General features: G+C 32.7%; 6 protein-coding genes across 10 annotated transcripts; 2 read left to right on the top strand and 4 right to left on the bottom strand.

The window, feature by feature from the left end:
- Positions 1–264: 264 nt before the first annotated feature.
- On the bottom strand, positions 265–8,929 carry LOC138933438 (transmembrane protein 181). Of its 4 annotated transcripts, none has more exons than XM_070296146.1 (13): positions 8,757–8,929; positions 7,900–8,051; positions 7,482–7,585; positions 7,199–7,348; positions 6,724–6,826; positions 6,349–6,502; positions 6,183–6,263; positions 5,455–5,554; positions 5,245–5,372; positions 4,677–4,826; positions 2,462–2,564; positions 1,341–1,571; positions 265–1,255 (listed from the first exon to the last, which is right to left on the bottom strand). In XM_070296146.1, exons 1-13 carry the CDS (start codon positions 8,805–8,807, stop codon positions 1,122–1,124), a joined length of 1,641 nt encoding a protein of 546 aa, XP_070152247.1. In that variant the 5' UTR covers positions 8,808–8,929; the 3' UTR covers positions 265–1,121. The 4 variants fall into 4 exon arrangements, with proteins under 4 accessions (XP_070152247.1, XP_070152249.1, XP_070152250.1 ...); XM_070296148.1 differs by having other exon boundaries at positions 7,900–8,081; positions 8,717–8,929; XM_070296149.1 differs by having other exon boundaries at positions 7,900–8,090; positions 8,717–8,929.
- On the top strand, positions 3,319–4,489 carry LOC138933439 (peritrophin-1-like). Its single transcript, XM_070296150.1, has 2 exons — positions 3,319–3,580; positions 4,112–4,489. Exons 1-2 carry the CDS (start codon positions 3,347–3,349, stop codon positions 4,424–4,426), a joined length of 549 nt encoding a protein of 182 aa, XP_070152251.1. The 5' UTR covers positions 3,319–3,346; the 3' UTR covers positions 4,427–4,489.
- Positions 8,930–9,216: 287 nt separating the features above from the next.
- Positions 9,217–12,545, bottom strand: LOC138933065 (pre-mRNA-processing factor 17). The gene is made up of 8 exons (XM_070295530.1): positions 12,359–12,545; positions 11,992–12,208; positions 11,295–11,621; positions 10,791–11,005; positions 10,420–10,683; positions 10,082–10,215; positions 9,758–9,979; positions 9,217–9,502 (listed from the first exon to the last, which is right to left on the bottom strand). Exons 1-8 carry the CDS (start codon positions 12,530–12,532, stop codon positions 9,325–9,327), a joined length of 1,731 nt encoding a protein of 576 aa, XP_070151631.1. The 5' UTR covers positions 12,533–12,545; the 3' UTR covers positions 9,217–9,324.
- A 384-nt stretch (positions 12,546–12,929) lies between these two features.
- Pit (probable ATP-dependent RNA helicase pitchoune) lies at positions 12,930–16,649 on the bottom strand. Its single transcript, XM_070295540.1, has 10 exons — positions 16,455–16,649; positions 16,124–16,192; positions 15,755–15,802; positions 15,408–15,665; positions 14,805–15,119; positions 14,425–14,726; positions 14,185–14,337; positions 13,863–14,033; positions 13,471–13,648; positions 12,930–13,217 (listed from the first exon to the last, which is right to left on the bottom strand). The coding sequence occupies exons 1-10, from the start codon at positions 16,537–16,539 to the stop codon at positions 13,090–13,092; spliced, it is 1,707 nt and encodes a 568-aa protein (XP_070151641.1). The 5' UTR covers positions 16,540–16,649; the 3' UTR covers positions 12,930–13,089.
- Positions 16,650–16,889: 240 nt separating this feature from the next.
- Positions 16,890–19,905, top strand: LOC138932976 (BRISC and BRCA1-A complex member 1). Of its 2 annotated transcripts, none has more exons than XM_070295343.1 (3): positions 16,890–16,952; positions 17,052–18,132; positions 18,505–19,905. In XM_070295343.1, exon 2 carries the CDS (start codon positions 17,141–17,143, stop codon positions 18,089–18,091), a length of 951 nt encoding a protein of 316 aa, XP_070151444.1. In that variant the 5' UTR covers positions 16,890–16,952; positions 17,052–17,140; the 3' UTR covers positions 18,092–18,132; positions 18,505–19,905. The 2 variants fall into 2 exon arrangements, with proteins under 2 accessions (XP_070151444.1, XP_070151443.1); XM_070295342.1 differs by having other exon boundaries at positions 16,891–16,952; positions 17,132–18,132.
- Positions 18,618–20,443, bottom strand: LOC138933601 (zinc finger protein 3-like). The gene is given in 4 exon segments (XM_070296424.1): positions 18,618–18,792; positions 18,794–18,948; positions 19,059–19,190; positions 20,396–20,443. Coding segments are annotated over 4 exon segments (510 nt in total).
- Between the last annotated feature and the right edge of the window lie 932 nt (positions 20,444–21,375).

The raw sequence follows: 21,375 nt of genomic DNA on the forward strand, positions 1-21,375 counted from the left end.
TATTCTAGAGATTCGTATGATTGTTTTTATTAGATACATAACAAGCGTCGTATGTGTTACAGCACATAAACTGTGATAAGAAACTATAATTACTAACGCAGGCTATTATACAATAATTATAAATTTCTATTTACATACACATTTTTCGTATTCTATTAATAATGATAATAATAATAATAATAATAATAATATTTTATTATATAATAATATACTATACAGAGATGCTATATCTATTATTCGTATTAAATTTTCTTGCCAAATAGTTAATTACATCTCGTATAAAAACTATGGTAATATCTTAGGAATATATAACGTAATATAATAGAGTTTGGCTCTTATCAATGTTTATTATTCTTTTTTAATGAACGTTATATCTTACACCGTAAATCTAATTGCGAAAAATTATCTTGAATCTACGGTGAGAAATGTCATCGTAGATAATAATCAAAATATTGAATAGAATTTCAGAATACAGTTTTAGAAAATTATAAATAAATAAATGCATATATAAAAATTCAATGTCGCAAATTACAAATTAAAATATCTGTCATCTTATATTTATCTGCAAAAAAATAAAGAAGCTGCCGGATGCTTCACCTCTCTAATTTCGTTATATAAGAATACATAAAGCAAGAAAAAAATTGAAAGGAATTTTTTTTTACAAATAGTTTACAATTTTTAAAATCAGCATCATTTAAAAAATTTTCTTTTTTTATGTTTTCTTTCTTTTTTTCCCCCCTTTATCTGTTCATCATTCCATCTCCTATTCCTATTCTCTTTCCGTCAATTCTTACGTTTTATTTTTATACACGACATAAATTCATATTAGCATATATATAGTTTATATACAATATGCATTTTTCTTTAATACTGCATAAACGTGACAGATCCTTGTTTAAAATTAATATTTGTTTATTTAACAAATTACCTATGCACAACTTCAGTTTGGTTTTTTTTTTTTTTTTCATTTTTGCAGTTTTTAATGACAGTATGACTGCGAATCAGACCAGAAATATTCTTCAAATCAGAAACATTTGTTGTTTCTCTCATTATATCTTTCGTTTAACAAATCTATCCTACACGCTTAGCGTAAGGGGTTACTAAATTCTTTTTTAAGGTCCTTAGTCACTGTCTTCGGTATTTCGTGGAACGCGAGTCAATGGTCGCCGACTGTCCTCGTCGGATCCGTATATAACTTCCTCTTCCGAATCGTTGAACATCGAGAACGCAGGATTATCTTTCGTTATCGATGAGTCTGCAATAAACGTAATAAAGCAAAAATAAGTGTCACGTTGGATATGATATTGTTGAAATTATAGAATCTCCTTCGCGATACTCACGTTGTCCGTAGACTTGCTGGAGTGCGGGCGCGTAAACGTACGCCATGGTATACAAATAAAAATTAAGGAGACCGTAAAGGGCCATGAATTGCGCGGATGTGCGATAATAAGTGGAGAGGCGAGAGGCGAAACTGTCCTCTAATACACCGGCTCCGAATTGACGGGCGGTGACCAAACTGCAGACGCCGGCCACCACCGCGGCGAGTAGTGTCAAGAATCGTAGACGAAGATCTGCGAAAGGCAAATTTCTTGTTAAACATCACTCAGTAATTGCGAATATTCCAAGAATGCAAATAATTAGTAAGGTCATCTTTTCATGGAAAAAAAAAAAGAAATCCCTTCATCAAGATGTCTATTCCCTGAAAAAATATGGAAAATTTGGAATTCTTAGGAAATTTTTTTATACCTGGAGAAATCAGGGAATTCTCGTGGAATTTTATCGGGATTCAGGAAATTAAAAAAAAAAAAAAAATTCTTTCTTTGATAATTTTGCTCTTACCATGAATACTATAAACAGTATAAGCAATCCGTCGATAAGCCAAATTGTGAATTATGTGATTAAAACATCTTATAAATATATATCTATCTCTGTTTATATATTGAATGTCTTAACAAAATATTGAATATGCAGTTCATATTGTTTATTTTAATTTTCAGTGATAAAGAATGAAAATATTATACAAGTTAAAAATTTTTATCTTAGTGAAAAACTATTCAGTTTTTTTTCCCCAGTATATTTATAAATCTAGCACTTGAAACTTAAATGGCTTTGCGTTTCTCTTTGTAGGAATGAAAAGTATTAGAAAACGCATGCAATAAAAAAACTTATTTTAGGAAATTGCATCTAAATTCTTTAAAATATTCTCTTTACCTTTGAATTTTGAAGAAAAATATCGGGAAAGGGGATACTTTTAGGGAATTTTCCAGAAATTAAGTAGACCTGTCTATATACTTTGTACGTTAAATTTTGATGTAAAAAAGATGATGTATTATTTTTATATATCTGTGAATTTTTTATTTATATAATACATAATAAAAAAATAAATAAAAAGACGCAGTTACACATACGTAGTATGTATGACATACTGCATTTTTATCGAATGAAAGTCTTGTATACTTACCAAAGTATGGCATAGACCGTAATTCGCTGTATGCCTTCAATATAAGAAGCAGCAAGTATGCGATGTAGAAGCCACCGACTGTGAAGAAGAATACCTTGAAGCCCTGGAAATGAAAACGTATTAAGAACACACGGCACAGATGTAACATATCCTTTATTATAAGTGATATCGCTCGTTCATCGCGAGATCTATCACATTCTTTTGCCGTTCTTCATTGATAGACCAGTTTCGATCTCTTCGACCGCTTTCGATGCGATGCCAAATAAAGATCGAAGACTGGTAATCTTGAAAAAGACACTCGATGAGAAATATTTACGGCAGTACTGATTCGTGACTCGATCCGCGTATACAGAAGGAAGAACAGAAAGAGAGTCGGAAACAATAGGTGTTTTGCAACGTCGAGAGGGAGTGACGATAAAATTATACTTCATCTATCGATACACGAACATGAGACAATTCGGTAAATATTTCTTCAGCCTTTGAGAAAATAGTGATACAATTAAATAAGAAAATATATTTATCGTTTCTCATGTATTATTATAATAAATTATAATAAATTTCGATCAAATTTTATTTCAATTTCAATTTATTATAATATATATTTATTTTAATTTCATTTCACGCAAAATCGTTTGTTCGAGCATACGCGATATATAATTTTATTTTACATTTATTTTAATTTATCTTCATTCTTTTTTGTATCTCCGAAATGAGAAAAATAAACTTGTAAATAATCAGCTCTTTATTTAATTAGCGATCGGCATTATTATCCTGGACGTTTCGCTGAGGATCTGCGGATTGTACACGATTGTCGAATGCCCGATGGAATTTCGGAGAGACGTCGTGGAATACGGCGACCCAGAGCCGCTGCAAATAAGCTGCACGATGCAGCTCTTATGTCCAACGTCAACGGAAGATCCCGCAAATTACGAGAACCGCGTGCGGGGTTATCAGGTACACGAGTACAATTCCGACGACGCGACGATGTGCGAGGTGAAGCTCAAGATCAACATCGTGAAAAATTTAAGCATGATCGAGACGGAAGAGGAAAATCCATGCATCGATCTCGCTCATCATGAGCATCAAGTGTTGCTACCCCATTCGACTAATTGTAGCTTAGTAAGTTACCTCGCGAAAAAAAAACAAGATGAATATTTTGCAAATTAGAAACTTGTACTCGCATCATTTTATTTCGCTCAGAAAGCTCTTCGTTAGAGCAAGCGGATTTTTCAATTTTCGCTTCCTTATATAAAAGAAGCTTCATAAAAGAAATTTTAATAAAAAAATGAATCTTTTTACCAATTCTCATCAAATTCAATATCAACCATCCTTTAATAATACTCTATCTATGTAAAAAAAATTTTAATTTTTAAAAAATTTCAGAATTTGTGAAAGTTAGAGAGCTTGCACGAACATTTTCGATCAATCCGTACGTACATACATACATACATACATATATACGGATATTTAAAAAAAAAAAGTGATTTTTCGACGTCTTAGAACATTCTGGACATGGCATAAAAAATTGAAAAAAAAATTTATCACGAAAACAAAGCATCCTTTATAAGGAAGCAAAAGCGTATAAATTTGATCTATTGACATTTTCTATAAAAATATGAAACACTAATCGAGTGTGTATTTTCATTTAAGTTCTACAAATGCGACTGGGGCGTGCCGATGCTGTTCGAGTGTCCGGAGGAATTGCACTTCAATCCCGTTCTCCAGGTATGCGACTGGCCCTGGCAGGCCGGCTGCGACTCGTCCTGGGTCGGTTGCCCGCGGCCGTTTCCACGATGCCCGGCTGATTATCCGGGCTTAATACTGCCACATCCCTTTCTGTGCGATCGTTTCTATCAGTGCGATTGGGGAACGCCGCGATTACAGGCGTGCCCCGCCGGACTTTACTTCAATTCACGTCTCAAGGTGTGCGACTGGTCCTACAACTCCAACTGTCAAGATTGCTAAGATCGTCGAAGGAGGAAATACGGTGTCGCAAATTGACAATCGAATTTTAAAAACGAAAGGTTTTTCGAATGTATATGTAAATGCATTTGTCGAGAAACGCAGATGAAGATGTCATGGAAAGATGCATCGTTCTTCCTCTTTTTCTTTTATACGATAACATAACGATATATTAATAATATGTTCCGTCAAATATATCTAATAATGATAATATTTTATTATAACGAACTCTATTAATTAGCGCGACACTTACGTAGTAATTCGATGTATCGAGAACGTAATTGTAAGTGGGGTCCTCCAGCTCGGTGCAACGAAGCCACGTGGCAAGCGTCAACGCTGCACCCCATAACATGCCTACTACCAAGAGTTTGGGCAAGTAAAACGTGATGAGCCGTCTCTCATTCTAAAGAAATAAAATAAACGAACGGTTAATCCAGTTGATAACATCTTGATACATGTAATAAGTAAAAAATGTAAAGGATAAATACAATGATATATGTAAATTTTTAATGATAATTTCCATTAATAATATATATATATATATAATATTAGTAATTATAAATACATAGCCAAAGAAATATTTCAAATTAAGACCTTGCTTATTTAAAAAGAAAAGAATGCATTTTCAAATTAATTAATTTAATAATAATATTGAAATACATAATATATATGTATCCACTCCTAAAAAAGGCACTTTAAATCAATACTCGAAATATCTCGAGGTGCATTGTTGTCTACGATTTTTTACTGTTTCAGTCTCGCACTAAGATTATTGCAGCGATTAATTAATTATTCGCTCTTGACTTTTCGAATATCAATACCTGTCTGAGGCCGTGATAGACGCAGAGCCAGAACATAAGAATGGCACAAAGAAAAGTCGTTTGTAGGATCGCGTCCAGCATACCGGGCACCCAGGAGTTCACCAAGAACGTCATGGGAAATAACGGATCTATTTGGACAAAATGTAAATTCGATAACGTGTTAAAAATTATGAAGATTTGCAAAAACAGTGCAATCTCAAGAATACTTACTATTGTACAGAATCAATAACGGAAGAAGTATAGAGATCCATTTTTGCTCTATCGACCAATCATATAGCGGATACTTTCTAAGCGAATGACCGAACCAGCACTGAAAGCGGATACATTTTTCTTCTTTTAGTTCCTAGAGCGAGTTTTAATTGTTCGCGAAGCAATACAAAAAACCGGATCGAGTTACAAAGAGTAGATGCGAATTTATTTTCCGTAACATTGCGAGTTCTTCATCGTTGAAATCGAAGATGACTCTTATTCTTTAGAATGTCTTTCTGATTTCTTGAAAAAGGGTGTTCTCTTTTTTGTTTTTTTCGTGAAAAGATTTGTTTGAATTTTTAATAAACTTAATAAAAATTAATCTTTCTATCGCGTTTCTATCGCTAAATATATATCTATAAATTTTTTTTAAGATGATAGGTATTTTCATATTATTTTTTCAAACTTAGTTTTTAAAATGTTATATCTATTTAATTTATTATTTGAAAACGATTTGATGCAAAATAAGAAGTTTAACCAGAATTTTTTTTTTTTTCCACGAGATTTGATGACACCTGAACTGACATCGTCAGGTGTGTTGGAGATAGAAAGAAATATTGAATTTTTGAAACCAATCTTAGATATCGAAGATTACTCGTTTAGTTTCACGGAAGCAATAAAACGCGATCTTTCACTCATTTTAATCATATGTTTTACGCGTTGTCATCGTCGTAGCGATCGTGGATTACCATTACTCCGAACGTGGTCAGCAAGAAGATCAATCGGAACCAGATCTCGATCTGCGTGAACGCCGGATTGTAGTTCTTAAACTGTGAACAGGAAATACGAGGACGAGGTTCGGAATTGTCGTGCCGAAACGGACGCAATCGTATTTCGAGTGCAGTGCTTACTGACGTAGAATGTGAGTTCTCGTATCGTGTATCGGTGGTGGAAGCTCTCGAGTCCATGGAAGCGGACGGTGATTACATAGTAGCTATAATCGAGGAATCCGAGATGAGCGACGACCAGCTCCTCGCAGGATTGTCTCTCGCACTTCAAGTGTCTAGTTCTGGAAGACAATAATGATCACGCTATTTTCGTATATCATTTTTTATACACATCAAATTCTAAATCTATTTGTAATACGCAAATTTCATTCATCGCAAAGCGCATAATATGCATTCTAGCTTTAACAATTTTTATTCTTCCTCATCATGAATGTATCATTGAAGATGTATCAATAACCCTTTTACGAAATTTTATTATCAAGCGATACGAGAGCGTTCGTACCGATTATGTCCAGCTTCCGGAGGTAGCACAGATACGAGCTTGCGATCAGCGGTTACACCGTCTATGGAGACGCTAACTTGGAAACCCTTATCGTATCTTTCGTCTACAAAAAACAGAAAAAAAAAATTGTCATCGATTATTGATAATAGATATATTTTTTTATAAATATTTATTTTTTATAAATTTTTTTAATAAATATATATTTTTTTTTTCAAGTAGATAAAAATATGTTTTTATACATTAGAATGCAAAAGAAATGTATTTGGATTTTCTTTTCGTTAAATCGTAATTGTAGAGACATAAGAACAATGCTGCGATCATAAAATTAAAAACCTTACATATGATTTATTTTTAAATTAGCAAGAAATTTACCGTGAAAACATAAACGAAATAATATTATCCTATTTTAATTATCGAATTATATATCATTCTTAAACATTTTCCATTATTATTTCAAATGAAAATCATATATTACCATCATTATTCGATGTCGATAGCTTGGCTATTACCCATAATTGCTGGCTATACGTAGACAATAGAGGTGTCTTCATGATGAATGGACCAGTGGCCATCTCGCTACCGTTCAGATGCTCTTTGTGTTCGCTGGTCGACGTTATAGGCGGTCCTTTAAAAGTGTCGATATCTTTCAATACGTCCATCATTGTTTTGTAAGATTAATAATAGTAATTCGTTATTCGGGTAGCGCACGATTTTACGGTATCTCGAGATAATTGGGAAATTATTGCTAGAATACTCACCGGCGAGGCCGATAAATACCGCTAATCCAAAACACGCGAAAAAGGCAACGAATACCATAACAAATTCCCTCTTGTGCATCGAATACAGTCGCATCTGCACGGATCTAGACGGTAAATTTAAGTTAATGATATACAGCTAAAATATATGGACTTTATGAATTAATTATAAATATTGTATATTAGTGGCGAAAAAAAAATATTTTGCGACATTTCATAATATAAATATGAACGTCGTGAATTATGTCAAATTGTGATAGAAAAAAAATCCGTTCGCTTTTTTTATATAACCCTCACATATACATTCATATATTAATAAAAAAGAAGAAAATGAACGAATTCTTTAAACAGTCCACAGCTATTTCTTTTCTATCGGGTTTTCTCGAGTTCTTTAAATAGAATTTTTCGGAAAATTGCTTACCTCTCGCAGCGATCATGATGATAAGCAGGCGCGATGTACTTGTTAAATTCGCTAAAGAGGTCACTGAACTGTGACAGTACGTTCCTGACCTTGAGATTCCAACCAGCGGATGGAAGATGATACGAGTATCCTAATCCGGGCCCGTCCATCATCTTCAAGATACCGCGAAATTTTTCATATACCTAACGATTCTAATTATGCACATTTTTTTTTTTTTTTATTTTACAGTCAATAATTAACATACAATTTTATTTTTACACGATACATATATTTTTATGCATTAATAATATATATATTTTTCTTTTCGCGAAGAGTGCATTAAATTTTTATAGAATTTAGGGGAAAGAATAACAAATTCAATATTTTACAAGAAAATGATACAAGATGTAATGAAATTCTGCAAAATTTATATATATATATTGATGGAATTTACAGATACAAGCACTTCAGAGTCCTATTATTCATGTCAAAAATGAAAAAACAGAAATTTACACAAATTACGAGTGTGACACTGACAATATTAAATGGTTTTCAATTTATAAAAATACACACTTGTATAACAAAAATATTTTTAAGGATAAAGTATATCTTTTTAGTTTACCAATTTTTTTTTATTAAATAATAAAGAAAGAAATATTTTAATAAAAAGAAAAAGAGGTATATGTAAAAAGATATCTTGCACAATACCTATCATCTTTCAATAGAGAAATTTATCGCGCGCGAAACAACGATCAGACCAATCGCAATAATATGTATTTATTATAAACGATAAATTTTATGCAAATATACACGTCGTGCATGTAAACAATAAACTCACCTACTTTCCTTTACTGCGTGATAATAGATGCTATTTCTACCTGTATCCTTGATAAATACCACCCGCCGGCATAATTCAGGGATGATTTCATCGGCGTGATGCTGTATTAAGCATAGATAAGGGATTCGTTGACATTCGCTTCGCGTAATTTTACAAGCGAAAATACGAGAGAGATCGCACGAACGCGAGCGGTGTATGTACGAACGAAGAATATTGCGAGGCGCGCGCACTATTGATTTTCATGTGCTACGAACCAGGGTTGCTAACTCATCGGCATCCGGGGGTTGGAAACGGTACGTTGATTAACGGGGCAAGTATTTGTTTTTCGCTAGATAAGAGGTTCCAATTGCATTGTTATACGTTATATATGCCTTGTGAAACTAAAATACAATTAAAGTCGATTTTATATACACTGATGATACATTTGTCGAGATTGGATAAGGAATTCGCATGAACGGGACGAAAGGATCGAGAAATAAAAGCAGATCTCCCACGATTAAAATAAATTACTTATTACATATATGTACATATTTTATTCTAGAAAATAAAAAAAGAAAAACACTCGTACAAAATACAGTTTTAAAATTGAAAAATCAAGTATTGATCCGTTAATCCCAATATTTGATCTTTCCGTCCCAACCAGCTGTAACGAGTTTAGAAGGCTCGTGCGGATGCCATAGTACATCGATACATACTCCGTCATGCGCTTTCCACTTTTTGTACAATTTCGTTGTTTTCCAATCCCATATGTAACATCTTCCGTCTGCATCACCCGACACTAAGTAGCTATTAAAAAAAAAAAATTTTAATATTGTCATAAAATAAATATTTTATTAGAAATGTTTTTATATAAAATAAATTAAATGCATATGCATGTAATAATGTGCAAAGCGCAAAAAATATATTTGCAAGATTAGCAATATTACTTCACATTATGTCGTTATATCATTATTTTATTGTGTTTACTCACTTTGAGAAGAAAACATTTCGAAAAAATATATAAAAATTGGTATTTTTTTTTTTTTTTTAAATATAATTTACCTCATATCTGGAGAGAAATCTAAACCGCATGCGTATCCAGCGACCATGTGTCCCGTGAAGGTTTTCTTTCGATTCATTTTGAATCTATTCAATGCCGAGAATATGACGATTTTGTTGTCCATACTTTGGCAGGCAAGCCATTTTTGATTTCGCGACGGCGTTACGGCTGGCATGGAATGCATCGATGGATCAGCTATATATTTCATGTCCACTGGAATATCCCTGTATAAAAAAGAATTTATTAATCAATCTTATTTTTCAAAAATAATCTCGATAATAAATGTTTTTCGGAAATAAAACAATTTACGGATAATAAAGCAATACCATTCCCAAACTCGCAGACTTTTGTCGTCACTCGTTGTAACAAATCTTCTGTTTTCATCGACGAACGTAATAGTATTCACTGCACCTAAATGTCGGTCATATTCCTGAGTTATTTCACCCGAACGTATATCCCACTATAACGAAAATTTGTTTATTAATTATTCGATCTCAGATTTGTTATTCTCAAATTATCTCTCATGCTAATTGTACTTTTATAATCAAAAATAAACATTGTCACATACATATATCATATTATTTTGAACTTTTGTGAAATTATACAACTTTTGATATATGAAATAATTCCACAATATATTTTTTATAATATATACTGTACTTACACAAATAATTTTTTTATCGCTGGTACCAGCTACGAAAAGATGTTGTTTATCCGGATCGGGATTAAACTTTGCACAGTATGGGATTTTTCTACTTGTAAAACGACTGATACAAGCTCCCGTTTCCGTGTCCCATAGTTTCACATACCGATCATAAGCCGCTGATAAGAATCGCTTGCCGTCATTGTCGAAACTAATATCGCGCACCGCTTGACGATGTCCGTAATATGTACGAACGCATCTTCTATCTTTATACACTTCCCACAACTACATATAATAAAAGAGATATTTGCAATACATTAGTTATCCACAAGGAATATATTAATAGATCAAAGTAATAAAATAATCGTCACATTATTTAACGAAATGAATACCTTCACTCGACAATCCATGCTACAAGATAGTAACAAGTGTGCTGTACGAGGGAACCATCGAATTTGCGAAATGCCTTTTGTATGACCTTCCCATGTGTGAATTTGCGCTTTTGGTAGGAAACAACGATCGGGTGGTGATTCCGATCTCAAATTTACGCCTACATCCTGAGGTGCATGTAAGAACGAGCGTCCTTGATAATCCACACTGTCTTTGACTGCAATATAAAATTATTAAGTATCACAAATAAATTTTAAAAGCGATAAAAAGCTATTATTGGCGTATTTGTTCTCTTTTTCGAAAATATTTAAAATAAGGAATTTTCTTAAAAATTTAAGCTGAAACTGTAATCAATTAAATCATTACTCATGTTAAATTAAGATTATTATCTTTCGCTATTAATGTTTTATCCGAATTATGTTTAGTAATAATAGAATAAGTTACAGCTTTATATGGACGAAAATAGCAATTCTGTTTTTTTCTAAGAATGTATACAAAGATATTACTATGTAATACTGTCTTCTCTTCCAGTGGTTTTTCTTCTGCCTGTTTTCCTCGTTTATTTCGTTTAGCTAATATTTCTTCCAATTCAGCAGCTTCTTCTTCGGTCGGCTTTATGACTCGTTTTTCATCTACGTATCCACCCCATGGTCCAAGAAAACCTTCTATATCCGATGGATCGCCATTTCTGTGCCTCTTTCGCTTGTCCGATGGTCTTAGAGCAGTATTTTCAAAAACAGTTTTACCACCAGATTCTTCTGCAGTTTCTTTTGAACCAATTATCACTCTGCCTTCATCTGCACTACCGTCTATAGTTGGATCTAATGCATATCCTGAAAAAAACAAAAATCTACATATTGATTCAAATTTAAATAATAAATAAATTTATTTAATTTAAATTTAAGTATATATACATATTAGTTATTAAGATATAAATAAACTACTTATTTTGTGTATTACTTATATATATCTTGATTTACTTAATTATATAACTTATATGTACTACTCCTCTTTTTGTATAACATCTTACAAAATCTAAATAAAGTTTTTTTGCTATATTATGCTATATTATAATTTATATTCAAAAAATTTTTTGAAATTCTTACTTATATTTTGTACAATACATAATGTAGAACTTATATTAGTTAGAAGGAATCGATAAAAGAGGTAGTTTTTATATATGAGTTACAATGTTTACATTACCATAACTGGCAAATGTTCTTCTTTGATTTTCAAACTGAAAGGGGCTAATGTGTGCATGTTCTACATATCCAGAAAGCATATTTTTCACAGCGCGTTGCTGCTGCGTTTTAAATGGATTTTCTGGCCCAACTTCCGGTCCAAAAAGCTCCTCATACTTCAAATTAGATGCTATTTCTGTAGCGGTGGGATCTACATGTTTTATACACAACTCCGTTCCCTAAAAATGTAATCGATATAGATGAATCTTGTTTTTTTTTTTTTTTTTTTTTAATTACAAAGATAACAGTTGGAAATGAACAATATCATCACGTATCATTATATGTTCATAACCTCAAAAATAAAAATCACGCAATAAATGAATATTTACCGTGGGTACAACGTCTGGAGCAGAACAGATATTTAAATTAATAGGCGTTGTTAATTTATCAACAGCGAGCGACTCATTTTCGATTTCGCTATCCTCGTCACTGCTATTATATTCGCAAAGAAGGCTGAGAGCCATGATCACAGTTTGACAAGCTATGTACAAGTCCGTGGACATTATTAAAGTAATCGATGACGTAAAGTGCGCATGCGTAAGATCTACCCTGTAGGATTTTTAAGAGAAATACATAATTCAAAATTTATTTTCAAAATTTAATTACCTATTGGAAAACATGACTTAACATCCTAAAAGCCGTATCAGATCTTATATTGAGATTGAAAATTGTCCAATTAGAAGAAAGAAAATTTTGATCTTTATTGCATAATCTGATTTAATGCCGAATAAAAAAACAACATCTGCATGCATATTATATTGCTTTTACAAATGTAAAAACGTAAACAATTTTTAAAAATGCAGAAAAATCTTTCCTTGATAACATGTTCATGGATTCTAATTCGTAGCGAAAAATTTAGGGAAAACAGGATAATTCAAGATCATTAAAAATCGTAAATCAAACAATTTGATTGAAAGTCCTCAGAATAAGGTTTTTAATATAAATCAAGAATGTGTTTTTGATCTAATACAAATATAAGCTATACAATGAAATATCGACGGTATATAAATTCTTCATGACGCATTATGTACCACTGCTTGTCTATGTGCATGTGTTATAATTATCTGTTAAATTGTCGGAATGTCTTGGTGCCCTGTGACAATTTCGGTTTGTTCATATTTCTGTAATGTCCGTAACCACCTCCACCAAGTCTTTTCCGTGGTCGTGAAGCCTTGCTGGATCCAACTTCTGTATTGTGCGATTAAAAAGTTAAATAGATCATAAAATATTTTTCAGATTTATCAAAAGAATGTTTAAATTTCGAGTATTCCGGATACTTAAAATTTAAAGATATATTGCACATTTTTAAAGCTATAAATAATTTACAGAATACTTTGCATATTTCTGCATTTGTTCAAATTGATTCTTTTATAGAATATGTGTGTGTTTTTTCTATTATATAATAATTTCCAATGTTAAATCTTTTATTAAAAGCACTTACTTAAGTCTACCGCCGGCGGTACAATAAATCCAAATGATTTGGCAACTTTCGCCAGATCTAAAGTTTCTATATCGAAAACCTGTTTCAAATGATGAGAATCATACGATCTAATGTAATTTTTGAACGCCTCCTTCGCCGATTGATGTAAAAAATAATTCTTCGATATTAGTTTCTCAAGCTACAAACAAAATAAAAGTTATTTGTCTTATATCGATATCACCCTGTAATATGTGGAAATATTAATTAGATGCAGATTAGTTTAAATTTTTTCATTCTTCCATTAATCAACCATAATATCTGTTTCTAGATTTCTTAATTATGGCTTGTCCTTAATAAATAGCCCACAATATTATATTAAATATAATATATAAATATATTTATATATAATATACCTGTAATTGAATATCAGCAATTTTATTCCAAGAAAACTCATATTCATTGACAGGTACACGAGCTTCTTTGAGATAACGAAGAAAGCCAAGCTCCTCCGGTCGCAGTATCAATAAAGCATGACCGCTGCTACCTTCTCCACGAGCAGTTCGGCCTACGCGATGAATATATTCCTAAAAAATGTATGATATCCATTAATCATGAGACTGCATTTATGATTTGATTACCGTTTCTCAATAATAGTTCAACCATGTATCCAATTTTTCTTTCTCTCTCTCTCCTTCAACATAAGCAAAGTGAATTATCATAACAATCTTTTTCTACCTTAGGATCGTCTGGTGGATCATACTGCACAATCCAATCAACATCGGGTATATCTAAACCTCTCGCAGCCACATCAGTGCAGAGTAAAATTCCAGTAGAAGCATTGCAAAATTGATAAAAAGTGGTAGTTCTTCTCGTTTGCTTCTGCTTACCCTGTCAACGTAATCAGAGCATAAATACTGAGTCAAGAGAGTAGCGATTTTAAAAAGTATCAAAGATAAAGTATCTAATAATACATACATGTATGCTCATTACGGGTAAATCAATATAATTTAGAAGCTCGTGATGATATTTGACAGACATGCACGAACTAAAGAAAACCATTATCTTCTTCTTTCTGTTTTTCTTTAGGAATGTGAAAAGAAGCAAGAATCGTTTTTCGCTCGGACATGCTACATAACCCTGCTGTAAACCATCCACGGTTGCCATTTCTTTGTTGTCATCGACTCCAACATATATAGGTTCCTTTTTTAGAGCTAATGTTGTTATTGTTGCTACCTTTTGTGTCTGCGTTGCACTAAAGAGCATGGTCTGCCGACGTTCTGCAATAACATCTTACATAGTAATAGAGAAAAAAATATATAATTTAATTTTAATTTGTATTGTAATATATCACTAACTAGGCAGAATGTTAATGATTTGTTTCAACTCTTCTTCATATCCAATATCTAGAATACGATCAGCTTCATCGATCACTAGACACTGAAGATTCTTGAATAAAAAATCAGGTGTGTTTTGCAAATGATCTAACAATCGTCCCGGTGTCGCCACGATAATGTTGATTCCCTTTGCAAGTTTCTGTGCTTCAGTTTGTCTATTGGCACCACCCATCAATAAACCATATGTATGATGGTGATATTTCATTAATTCTTTCAGGACGCCGAAAGTTTGCATAGACAATTCTCTAGTAGGAGACATAATAATGCATCCAGTACCTACAAATATGTAACAAATACATTACTTTTTATCCTTACTAATTTTGTACGATTGAAGCATCAAAGTAATCAAGACAGTATAAAAAACTTTGGTATAATTTCTGTAAACTTATTTCTATATAGCTCAGAGATAAAAATATATCAAATTAAACAAAAATAATAATTATTATTTATGTTTAAATGACAATTATTATTGTTTGTTTATACAAAAATCATTTATGAAAAAAAAAAATAACTTGATATCATTCTAACAGACTATATATTCTAAACTCTATCGAGTTTACATACCGTTACGAGGCATAAATTTCAACTTGTAAATCAATTCGATTGCTGGAATTAAAAATGCCAGTGTTTTGCCAGATCCGGTTTTAGCAGCACCTACCAGATCTCTTCCTTCTAAAAGAGGCGGAATAGCTTTTGCTTGAATTTCTGTCATTTTTGTAAATGACATGTCTTGTATTGCTTTCAAGGTATTTTCGCATACTCTTTCATTCAAGACAGAGAAGCTTGTATCATTTGTTAAAATACCTATTGCTGTACCTGGTACTAAATAAAAAAATAAATATATATACATTTGTTAAACAGGAATATTAAATATTATTAAACTACTATCATTTTATTACAAGTATACATACAATTCTCAGTGGTTTCTTTCTCTGACTCTTCTGATAATTTCCTTTTTTCTAAAAAGATATAAAAATTCATAATTATATAATAAACAGAAAATATAAATATATCAATTGTAAGGCTGGCCGGGAAGTTATGAGGGTTGAACGAGTTAGAAGATTGGGCTCAAAGGAATTTGCTAGAACTAATCTTGTCTTTATTAATTGTGTTTCAGAATATTTGTTTAACAAATATGTAGGCAATAGGCTTTACAGCCTATATGCCTTATACAATAAAACTAATTTGCAAATAACATTATTAGTTTCTTAGTAAAATAAATTACACACAAAATACAAGCACACATTTATAATGAAAACAAAATAATTTAAAAATCTTACTTTTTGGAGGAACTTTTTCTTCCGTGCATCGCTGATTTATTTCATTTGTATTTTCTGATTCAATTATATCTACAACAGAAATAAGTATTGCTTAAAATAAATAATGGCAGAGAGTAATGTTGAAAAAATATGTATTTAAAAATGAAAGAGACCTTCAGCTTTATAAATAAAAGATTAATTCATATCATAATTACATAATAATAGACAATTATTTATCAATCAAATGATACGATTGTGTATACACAATCTTAAAAATAATTAAATCTTGATAAATTCCCACATGATCTTTGCTTCATAAGAGACGTAATCTCGAAGGTTATCACGCTCCTACCTCTTGCTTCCTCCCGTTGTTTTAGCTTCGTTAATTTTGTCCTTTCCCGTTTCTTAATTTTTCGCATCAGCACTTTCTCAGACATTTTTTCAACAGAATTTTTTTTTCAACAGATCCGCAAAGAAGATTGTTTTACCACGTGTGCTAACGCGCTCGCTGATCTCTCACGGGCAAGAGCTACGGACACATGGTTAACTAGTTGGTATTTGACATTCGTAAGTATTAATGCGCGTGCGTAATCTGTCCATTGCTGTTTTGCGAAACAGAGTAGGCAACTTTTAGGATATATTCTATCTAGAAAATATCTAGAAAAATCAACTCTATCCCGGTATTTGATTGGCCCATTTTTCTAGGTATATGAATTTATTTGGACAATTTTGATCGCACGTTTTAATCGTGCATTGATTTCGAATCACGCTCAATGCATTCAATGGACGAATCGACTCGCATGGGCTTGCGAGCATGGAAGCATGCAGATGATTGCAGATGCAGGCATCGGTGAGTGTCGTGTAACATTATTGAATAATTATATGATACACTCCAATTTTGTTGTTTCGATTCCGATCGATCCAAATAACGAATTGATTGTTTTCGAAGGAAAGCGAAAAAAGACAGACACAAATTCTACTTCGAGGTACGATTTACTTCCTGTCCCTGCGAATACTTATAACTTATAGGATACAAATATGTCAGACAAGGAATCGAACGACGAGGTCGAGGTAATATCCGAGAGGTTGCAGGCCGCCACAACTATAGATTCCGCGTACAATAACGCGCAACAACAACAACAACAGGGAAAAAGCTCGCGGAGGAACAGTAGTAATAATGGCGCAAATGGCCAATCTGTGGACGGCAAGAAGTCTTGCTCCGCTACCACCACTACCACTACTACCATAGATGATTACGTCCTTGTGAGAAATATCCCCGAGCTCAATCTACCCGAGAAGATTATTCTCGTTATCGATACAGTACGAGAACAAAAATTCACGCCCTTCAAGTTCGGCACGGGTGCGACGTTCTCGCCACTGTACATGATAAAACGCGCGGTCGAGAACTTCATCTGCGCAAAGGCCACGATACAGCCCGGGGTGCACGAGTACGCGCTGATGAGTCTGGATTCGCAGGGCGCGTTCTGGCTCTGCGACTATACCAGTAACATTAAGACGGTAGTCAATCATTTGGAGGGCATCGCGGAGGACGTGTTGGAGGAGGAGCAGAGGACCTACGATCTGGGACAGCTATTCGAGACGATACACGCGCGGACAGCGACCCCGGCGATGAATCGGCCAATGTTCGTCTCGCGCGTCATCCTGATATACGGACGATCGAATTCTATACCCAAGTTTCGCACCGGCCATAAATATCTGGAGAACTTGACGGAGAATCCGTGTTCCTTCTTGGATGTGCTGTTCGTTCACGAACCAGCCAGCGACGACAACATGTGCGAGGCGGTATATGCCGAAATCGCCGCTCTAGACACGACAAATTACTCTTACATTTTTGAAGTAGGCAGAAATCCAGCTAAGCTACACGATAATATGGCAAAACTCTTGGCGCATCCGCTGCAACGTCCATTGCAGAAAGATGCTTCTTACACTTTTATTTCAAATGCACAGGAAGTGCATACTAATGTATAGAATGCTGTGTACACATTAACATTATTTATTCCCATTGAAAGGTTCGTATATTTTCTTCATGCAATCAGATTTGTTGTATTGACATGGTGTAATTTCAAAGCAATGCGGTGTTTATATTTAATTAGTAATATATTTCAAGCAATTTTATATTTATTGAAGATTATATAAGAGACAAAAGTGGTTGCGCATCATTATACGTCATTGTACATAATTATTGATTATTGCAGAATAAATAATATTATTTTTGTATATAGATTTATAAATTAGTCCTACATAAATCACAAATCTCGTAGCAAATATTAATTCTAAAGTCTAAAAGTGAAATTCTAACTAAAAGATCTTATTCTAAAAAATATATCATTCTTCTCTTTACAGAAATGATGGTATCTATCTGATTTATATATTATTTACAGGACATCACTTTGTTGCTGTGATTTCTATTACATCTTACATTATCGCATCTCGAACAAAGATTTCAAAATTTAACGATACAACGCTTTGCCGTTAAGTTAAATGAGCGAAGAGCTCAGGATAAATCCTTTCGAGTGAAGATGCGTCCACAGTTCTGACAGAAAGAGGACCTTATCCCGGGATGTGCTCGTTGATGCCTGATAAGATTAGACGCATACGAGAATTTCCATTGACATTTGTTACACGTGTAAGGCTACTCGCCAGTATGCTTCCTTCTATGCTTGTTGAGATGTGTGATTGAACGCCTTCTGACAGTTCTGACAGAAGTCGCATGTTAATTGACGTTGTTTCCCTCCAGCATTTTCGTCCATTCGCGAATTGTTGATATATACCAACGCGTTCTCCGTACGCGATGCTTCCTTCGATTCTAACGCCAATTTTCGCGACTTTTTCAGATTGCGTATTCCCACGAGAAATTACATGATTAACTTGCGATTGACTTGCGACTTCTCTGTCATTTCTATTCATTGGCAATTGAGATATAATATATTTCGACTAGTCCTGTTGCATTATTTGTGTGAACTTTTTTGGCGATCATTCTCTCGAAAGGCAAACGCAAATCGAGAAAATTCTTTTTGAGAAGATCTTCGAGTTTAATGATATAAGGAGAACAAATTGTGTTCAAAACCTAAGTACATAGGTAAAGAGACGAATTTATGTCGTTTCTTTTATATAAGATATGTAATTAGGTTTAAATGCGTCTCAAAGTTGCAAATACATTCATTTATTAGTATATAAGATATTTTTTATGGCTTTTAGAAGTAACTATGAGATATGTGATATTATTTACAAATTATTCATGAAAAATATAAATAATATTATAAATGTTACGATGTGTGTGTGCTCGCGCGTACGTGTGTGTGTGTGTGTGTGTTACGATAGTGTGCAATAAATTTCTTTATCACACGATTTTATATCTATTGTAACATTTATTTTCATCATAAAAAAGAGATAGATAGATAAAACATCTGTTAAAAACCCATTCAATAACTTGTAGAGAAAAAAAATTTATTTTGTTTCTTTTCTCATATTTATCGCTTTGTTTAGTGTCTGACACACTCACACACACACACACACACATACATATATATATTCTATGTATATTTATATATATATTTCAGTCAGAAACGTACGATTCATTCAACGTTGAAACAACGTCAAAAATCTAATGTCAAAATACAGATTTATTCGACGTCAAAAACAGTATAACTGACGTATCTTCGACTGCAATTTCAACATCATTTAAAATCGATTCAATTAATGAATCGTGTCTCAACTATATATGAATTGGTTTCTCCTCAAGTGTTTATAAATTGTACAGCGATCATTTGTAAAAATTGAGAGATGAGTTGTAAAAACAAATAATTTATAAATAATTTTCACTATATACTGTAAATGAGAAAAGAAAATAAAGTTAGAATTTTTAAAATTTCTAATTTGAAGTTTTTATTTATATTATCTCTCTTGCCTATCATGTTCCCTATATCTCAGAATTTAAATTTGTATAAACATCGGCGGGAGGCCAAAGATTGGCCGTGCAGGGAGAGTTTTTTAGCGGGTGCGAGTCCCGCATATCCCACCGGACCGGCCGGTGGGAATGCATAATGCATTTTTCTCTTCCTTCGCAAAACAAAAAAAAAAAAAAAATCCTGATATTTTTGCGAACTTTGAAGTTTCAAATTTCTGCGCTTCTTGAAATTTTACTTTGTGCCACTTATTTGCTGATTATGTTCTCCTGATACGCCACCTCTTTATTGATCATGTTCTCCTGATATTTCTGCGGATTTTGAAATTTCGAATTTTCGCACTTTTTAAAATTTTAGTTTGCGCCACCTTCTTGCTGATTATGTTCTCCCGATACGCCACCTCTTTACTGATCATGTTCTCCTGTTACTTTTGCGGATTTTGAAATTTCAAATTTTCGCACTTTTTAAAATTTTTGGTTTGTGCCACCTCCTTGCTGATTATATTCTCCTGATACGCCACCTCTTTACTGATCATGTTCTCCTGATACTTTTGCGGATTCCAAAACTTTAAATTCGCTTTTAAGTTTGTGCCATTTCTTTGCTGACTATATTTTTTTGATATTTAATTCCAAGAAATGCAGTTTAAAAAATTCCAAAAACAGAAAATTGGCAACAAGTATCACGAAAATATATAATTAGCAAAGCGGTGTGGATGGCCGGATAAGTGTAGGATTGAAGAGGTAGGTTTATTCAAAAGATGTTATACGTTTTGTGTTATTAATACAAGTTTATTAGATATTTCTAAAAATTACAAAATATATTTTACAAATAATTATCGATTCTCTTATATATGTACAAGTATATACAGTATTATACATGACGCAATCGCTTTCGCTGTTACACTACTACATTTTGCATACACATACACACATACATACATACACACACGCACACACATACAGTCATTTTTGATTACAATAATACACTCTGGTATTTTATTACTTATATTACATATATCGAATATTAGACGCAATCGCTTTCGCTTACATTTTGTATACACGCAGTCATTTTTATTATTAATACAATAATACACACTTGGCATTTTATTATGTATATATATCGAGTATCGGATGCAATCAGATGCAATGAGATTTATATGTGTTATATATATATATATATATATATATATATATATATATATATATATATATATATATTAATAAAATAGCATAGAAATATATATAAAAATAAAATTTTATGTTATGTGATAAATTGCTACATATCAACTTTTCTTCAACTATAATTTATTTAATTTTAATTCTAGATTCTTCTGACGATATTCGACCC

Source organism: Polyergus mexicanus, unplaced genomic scaffold, assembly GCF_030449975.1.
Source record: "Polyergus mexicanus isolate NDT 795.1 unplaced genomic scaffold, iyPolMexi1.0 SCAF_5, whole genome shotgun sequence".
NCBI lineage: Eukaryota > Metazoa > Arthropoda > Insecta > Hymenoptera > Formicidae > Polyergus > Polyergus mexicanus.

Excerpts from the sequence above, each read along its gene's own strand:
- LOC138933439 (XM_070296150.1), top strand. The coding sequence starts at position 3,347 with ATGCAGCTCTTATGTCCAACGTCAACGGAAGATCCCGCAAATTACGAG. Across the intron at positions 3,581-4,111 it reads ATTCGACTAATTGTAGCTTA|TTCTACAAATGCGACTGGGG; the intron begins GTAAGTTACCTC and ends TTTTCATTTAAG.
- LOC138933438 (XM_070296146.1), bottom strand. The coding sequence starts at position 8,807 with ATGAAATCATCCCTGAATTATGCCGGCGGGTGGTATTTATCAAGGATA. Across the intron at positions 5,373-5,454 it reads GTTATTGATTCTGTACAATA|ATCCGTTATTTCCCATGACG; the intron begins GTAAGTATTCTT and ends TTGTCCAAATAG. Across the intron at positions 1,572-2,461 it reads ACGGTCTATGCCATACTTTG|ATCTTCGTCTACGATTCTTG; the intron begins GTAAGTATACAA and ends TGCCTTTCGCAG.
- LOC138933065 (XM_070295530.1), bottom strand. The coding sequence starts at position 12,532 with ATGTCCACGGACTTGTACATAGCTTGTCAAACTGTGATCATGGCTCTC. Across the intron at positions 12,209-12,358 it reads CTCCAGACGTTGTACCCACG|GGAACGGAGTTGTGTATAAA; the intron begins GTAAATATTCAT and ends TTACATTTTTAG. Across the intron at positions 10,684-10,790 it reads GCATGGATTGTCGAGTGAAG|TTGTGGGAAGTGTATAAAGA; the intron begins GTATTCATTTCG and ends TATTATATGTAG.
- Pit (XM_070295540.1), bottom strand. The coding sequence starts at position 16,539 with ATGTCTGAGAAAGTGCTGATGCGAAAAATTAAGAAACGGGAAAGGACA. Across the intron at positions 16,193-16,454 it reads ACAACGGGAGGAAGCAAGAG|ATATAATTGAATCAGAAAAT; the intron begins GTAGGAGCGTGA and ends TTTCTGTTGTAG. Across the intron at positions 15,803-16,123 it reads AGAAAAAGTTCCTCCAAAAA|AAAAAAGGAAATTATCAGAA; the intron begins GTAAGATTTTTA and ends ATATCTTTTTAG.